Below are 6,628 nucleotides of genomic sequence, written 5' to 3' on the forward strand. Positions count from 1 at the left end.
GAATATTTTGATTTTACTATGATGCTTCTGTTATGTTTTCTGTTTCTTTTTCAACTTCTAATTCAAAAAATTCCATAAGAGTTATGTTTGATAAAATCTACTAATTCCAATATGTTTCTACTTTTAAACTTAAATTGGTATAACTTTTTCAAAAATGTTTGTAAAAATACCATATGCTTATATTTTTTTTAAATATTTGCAAACAAAGAGATTTTTTAGACAAAATTTTTAATATTTTGGAAATTATGCGTACTTAAAACTTTTTTTTAAATTAAGCCCATAATGTGCTATACAATCATATTAGAGTGATTTTTGCTTTATAATTTTTTTTCAGGATGGTTGTTACTCACCAATAATTGAAGATTATCCGGTGATTATTATTTATTTTAATTATACGTTGTATTTTTTAAGGTGTAACCAAAATTTCATAGAAACTAATATATTAAAAAAAAAATTTTTATACTTACTTTGCAACGTTTACATAAAATTTCTTTAATATAATTTAATAATAATTCTTTAATTTTTCTATTTTCTCGTTCATGCAATCATACATTCATAAATGAATATTTATTTTAACTCCAACACAAAGTTGAGAAGATGTTGATTTTACAGTATACTATTAGAACAAAAAAAAAACAATAATAACACACAAATTAATACCATCTCAGTTTCACGTGAAAGCTAAAAAAACCCCAAAAAATTATGAATAGTAACATTTAATAATTTAAACATGTTTTTACTTTTGAACTTAAATTGCTATAACTTTTTGAAAAATGTATGGATGAATACAAATTTTTTTTCTAAATACTTCATATCAACTCCTATTTGGTATACTTTTTTTTTAAATTAATAAAATATAAGGAAATAAGAGATCTTGTAGCTTTTGGAATAATCAACCAATTTTTTAAATTAAACACTATATATAAATTTGCATCGAAGCGTTTATTATGATTGTGATTTTAATCATTGTCAGATATCATTATACTTGACCCAACTATGCCACGTCTTCACTGTACCGCAACCCCAATGTGCTGGAATTTTTTATTTGTAAATACACGTTTTTTACTAATAAGTAATCACCTCAAAAATCCCCCCCTGTATAAAGAGAAATGGTCCGATAAAAAAAAAGTATATCGAATGAAAGAAGCATATATATAGTATTTATTATTAAAGAATAGAATTTATTCATGCATTTTTTAAAAAGTTATAGCAACATAATGTTAAAAAATGTAAAATTTAATATCAAGAATTTTTTCACAAAAATAGCATATTTAACAATAAAATGATAGGTGAATACCTAAGTTATCTATAAAAAAAAAATTATATTGATCCGGTCATTTTTAAAAAAGTTATAGCAATTTTAAGTAAAAAAAATTGAAAAATATAAAAAATTAGCGATTTTTAAATTTGAAACTTTTTGAGGGATTTCCTTCGTTTACGGGGAACAAGGAATTTTTTTCAAATTTTGAGGGTAATGTTTTCAATTAGATACGATTTGTGATTTTTTGACATATTTTTCATCAAAATCGGTTCAGTGAGAGCTGAGATTGAGCGTATACAGACACAAAAAAAAACACATCATAGTAAAATTAATACCTTCTCAGCTACGCATTGAAGCTAAAAGTAATCATCTCAAAAAGAGGCGATAGAAAAAATTGAATTATAGATTTGAAATCGGCACAAAAATGAGTTTAGAAAAGCATATTCCGATGAATATTCCTTGTAGACCACTGAATTTATTCAGAATTAACAAAAAAATATTTTCTACTAAGTTTTGCATCAAGTCTTTCGATATTCGTTTGTCATAGAAGTAACGAAATATACAACTTCTTCATAAGTTTGTATAATTTTTCCGTATAAATTACAATATTAAATAATTGGTTAGCAATTTAATATTCAATTGAACTACTCTAAAAAGTATTTATTCATATATTATACTTACAGATACTATGTGATAAAATAAATAGGAGTTAATGTTGCTTTTGTAATAATTCAACAATTCGTTCTAACAATTATACACTATATATAGATTTGTTTCGAACCGTTTCTTATTATAGTGAATTAAATACTGTCNGAATTAAATACTGGCAGATATCATCTTATATATATTTGTCCTAACTATGTTATGTCCACACCGTGCTACAGTTTTTTTGATATATTCTTTATGAAAATCCAACTGTTGCTGTCCTTATTAGCATAAGGATTTAAAATAGCAAATTATGCATACAATGTCATTTTTTTCATATAATTTTTCATGTTTCGAAATTATGGGACCTTAAGATTTTTTTTAAATAAAGTCCATGTTGTATTATTATTAAGTCATATTAGAATGATATTTGTTTTATATATTTTTTTTTTAGAATTTAACTCCCAAATATATAGACGAATGTAAAACAATAAATGATGGCCATAATTATTATGATTCAATTTTTTTGATAGAATTATTAAAAAAGCATTCAGAGGTTAAGAATAAATTACACGAAAATGTACTTAAACAAATTAATAATGAAAAAGGTAAATATGTATGTTTTATGACAATGATTACAGTAAACTACGTTTGTTACTAAAATTAAGATGTATTTATTTTAATACCCGAGTTTTTTAATCATTTAAATCTATACAGAGTGATTGATTTTGGATAAGACAATTATTTTCTTAGAAACTATTAAACATTTTTAATCATGGTACAGATAAAAATTATTTATTTGAAAAAACTTAACAATAATATGTGGATAATAATATAATTATCCACATATTTAGATAAGTTTTTTTATATAATTATATTATTATTTCAACTCTTCAGCATTAAAAACCTTAAATTTAATTTTCTCAAATGGGAACATCTATTTTGAACTTGTTCAACTTCGAACAGTTTTGTTCTTACAATTTCATTGGTTTGGTGGACCGTTTATTCTTTATAGCATTTTAATTCTGTATTTTGTTGATTAAATTAGTAATTGTAGTTATAATTTGCCTATGACCAAAAAATGTATAACGCTTGTCTTGAATGTAAAAATGATGTTTGCAGTTTACAAAAAATGTCATGTATAACTTTTGGTAGTCGTCGTGTTTACAGAATAGCATTAAATATAATCAAATAATTTTCAAATACTTCTTTTACTCAGTACATGACACTTTGTTGTATTGATCATAATCGTTTAGTAGATTCTAAACGATTATGATACTCATAACTTTTAACTTGTCATATTTTTATTTAAATAATACTTAGTAACTTCGATAAGAAGCTGAGGAGATATAAATGTTACTATGATGAGTTTTTTTTTGTATGTCTGTTACCACTTTATCTCAGCTCTTACCGAACCGATTTCTTTCAAAGATACGTTAAAAGATCACAAATCGTATCTAGTCGATGACATTACCCTCAAAAATTGATGTCCGTTTTTACCATGAAAACAAAATAAAGTCCGAAATTTTTTTTTCCCATAATAAAGTAAATTACTTAAGCTTTAATTTAAGATATATATATATAAAAGTGTCAGTATATCCCGAACACTTTCAAAAATTAAGTTCAAAAAGTTCTATTTTCTATATGCATTATTAAGTTTTGAACCCCTCTGTATATAGAGAAATGGTGCGATTTTACAAAAAGAGTATGTTAAATTAAAGATGTATAAAAATAATACTTTTCATTAAAAAATTGTACTGATCCTTACATTTTTCAAAAAGTTATAGCATTTTAAAGTTAAAATTGTAAAATATAAAAACAAGAATTTTAAGACAAAAATACAGTAGCCATTTTCACTGTGAAGAAAAGAGCTGAAAAACAGTGGTAAGAGACACACACAAAAAAAAAAAAACACATCATAGTAAAATTAATAACTTCTCAGCATCGCATTAAAGCTGAAATAAGATTTTTGTAAAAATATTATTTTTTATTTTATAATGTTTTAACTTTTTGAAAAATATATGGATCAAAATAATTTTTTATGATAAATACTATTTATATACCTCTTTCATTCAGCATATTTTTTTAAATAAACTATTTCCCTTTATACATTTTAAATATATTACACTTATAAATAATAAAATTTGTAATCAATATACAAATAAGGAAATAAGAGGTCTTGTAGCTTTTGGAATAATAGCACTTCTATAGAATTATAACAATACCATTACATAAAATATTGAATAATATTTCATTAATTTAACAAAATTTATTTTCAGCTATACTTTTTGGTCTAAATGATATTTATAAATATTTAAGTCTTCACATTAAAGAAAAATCTTCTTCTTCTACTTTTTTTTTATCAAAATTATTTTCATGCAGTAGTTCAAAAAACACAATAGATTAAAAACTATTGTTAAGACAGCAAGTAACTCAAAGACGATACCATGGAATATTATAAATTATAAATTAATTTTAGTTATTACAAATAAATTACAAGATTAATTAAACTAAATATAAAATATTGTACTTATAATTAAAAAATGATTCATTATAGTTTTGTGTAAAGAATAAAATTAAAAAAATAAAACAAATATAGTATTATTAATCATTACTATTATTAGTAAATTTTATTTAACACTCGTAACTAAAATCGTGGGATTTTCATGATACTCTCTGTCATTAGACGCATATTTAACGATTTCCTGTTTTGGATGTCAAACAGCTTGCGCAATGGTTCCAATGGATACTATACTCAGTCGATGAGTAGACGATGATACATATACCGTAGTCTTAACTTGTCCGGAGATGAATGATATTGTATTTTTTAATTTGATGCCAGTTTCAGTAGGTTGAGTTTAAAAATTAGTAAACGATTATAATAACCAAAAATAAAGATAATCAGGGTGGTATTAATAGTAAAGAATGATAATAGCATCATTCGTAAAGACATAATAAATACTAATACTCTGATTTTTAGTTATTACTTGATTGGTGTAGTTTGTGTATTAAAAAGACTCTTACCCGATATTTACTGGGATAGCGATGATAAAATCTAGGAAAGTGATTTGCAGTTGTTGAAGCGTTTGTTTAAATTAGAGGAAGTATGTTAATAAAAAGAAAATTATAAAAGCGTATTTATTTCTAAGCAAAGTGTTCATTATTTTAACAAATGTAAGTATTTAGACTAATTGAAAGAAGTCAAGTTAAAAGTCAGAAAACATACAAGAATACACTGACATAAACTGTAAGAGAAAAACTAAGGTGATAACTTGACAGATGAAAAGATGTGAGTTATATACGTGGGCGGCATAAATGAGGCTTATGGTGTCGGATCCCCATCAGCATCGACATGTATAATATTTTTATAGGTGATAAGTATATGCCATTCGCTACTATTCTTATGAATAATTTTAGTAAAAAGTTTAAAATCACCCTTGTACCTTGAGGTGTCAAAGTATCCTTAATAGTTCTATTAATGCACTAAAAGTTTAATTATAATATTGGTGCCACGGATATGCGTAGAAAATTGTTGGCTCATGAGAATTATTAATAAAATTTACTAATGAAAAAATAAAAATGAAATGTATTGTAATAAACAAAAAAATATATAAAATAGGGGGTAAAAGGGAGTAAAGGTGGTAAGAATGAAGTCGTATCTCGGGGTTGAACTATATTTATTTATTAAATAATAAATATCCCTACCTCATTTATTCCTATTCTTGTTTATTACGTGATTTTTTTAGAAGTAAGGCATTCAAATAAATATTCGCACTTACCTTTATTTCCTTTAGTAATTGACTGAGTTGGTTTTATGGTGATTTCTTCCTTCAGTGTCAACAATTGTTTATACTGTCTTGCGTTTATCTCGATTAATTAGTTTCTCTGTGTATATTAGACTTAGAAAAAGGGGTTCTCTATAATGGGACCTGCGTCTATTATAATTTGCCACCCTTTTTTATTTTCTCTAAATTCCTATTATATTATACTATGTATTAACTAATAATAATTTCTATGAATTCCCTACAGTCGATATCGATATTCTTAAAATTTACTCCGAACTAGTCAAAATATAATTATAAGAATATGTCTATCTATATTCAAAATATAATTAATAAGACTGTGGTGGCCCAGCGTTTCACAGCGTAAAGCCTTGGCTGGCGCGGACACAGCTACCTCGCTAATATATTTTAAATATTACATCAATACACCTTTTACTATCCTTTACGTCATCTGCCTACAAGTTACCGAAAAGTAATTGATATAGTCCTTTATTGCTGGCGGGTACACACGCAGAGAATATTTCCAAGGTGTAGTTTCCTAACTTACGGACTATATATTTTATGATGAACTTTACCCGGACTACTAGCTCTAGAACTGGCTTGTCGACGGATATAGCGCACTTCAAAAATACTCTTTTTATAAGTTTAGTACTACTCTGTACCTCAACTGCCTCAACATATTACCGAAAGGTAATTGGTATAGTCCCTTAGGGCTGGTGGGTACACAGGCATAAAGTACTACTACTAAAACTTATTAATTCTAATCACAAATTATGCTTCTTCATTTAGTTCGGCACATTTAAGGCTGTTCATAAATGTAGGGCACAATAAGCTTTATTATGAATATACGATAATGTATAAGGCTATTATGCCTGTATAAATAAAATTACGCTTCTTCACTCTTTTCGGCACATTTGAGGCTGTCCAGAAATGAAGGGCA

General features: G+C 25.7%; 1 protein-coding gene across 5 annotated transcripts in view; it reads left to right on the forward strand.

Moving 5' to 3' along the window:
• The window catches only part of LOC126906724 (uncharacterized), a 46,229-nt gene that overhangs the window by 17,162 nt on the left and 22,439 nt on the right, over positions 1-6,628 (forward strand). The window contains exons 5-6 of one of the 5 annotated variants that reach the window (XM_050687491.1): positions 2,440-2,514; positions 4,186-4,483. The exons of the other annotated variants lie outside the window; for them this stretch is intronic. Coding sequence (XP_050543448.1) covers positions 2,440-2,448 — 9 coding nt within the window. The 3' untranslated portion in view covers positions 2,449-2,514; positions 4,186-4,483. Of the gene's footprint in view, positions 1-2,439; positions 2,515-4,185; positions 4,484-6,628 lie in introns of those variants that run through there. 5 annotated transcript variants of the gene reach the window in all.

The sequence above is a fragment of the Daktulosphaira vitifoliae genome, unplaced genomic scaffold, assembly GCF_025091365.1.
Source record: "Daktulosphaira vitifoliae isolate Bord-2020 unplaced genomic scaffold, ASM2509136v1 Scaffold_5, whole genome shotgun sequence".
In the NCBI taxonomy this organism is placed as follows: Eukaryota; Metazoa; Arthropoda; class Insecta; order Hemiptera; family Phylloxeridae; genus Daktulosphaira; species Daktulosphaira vitifoliae.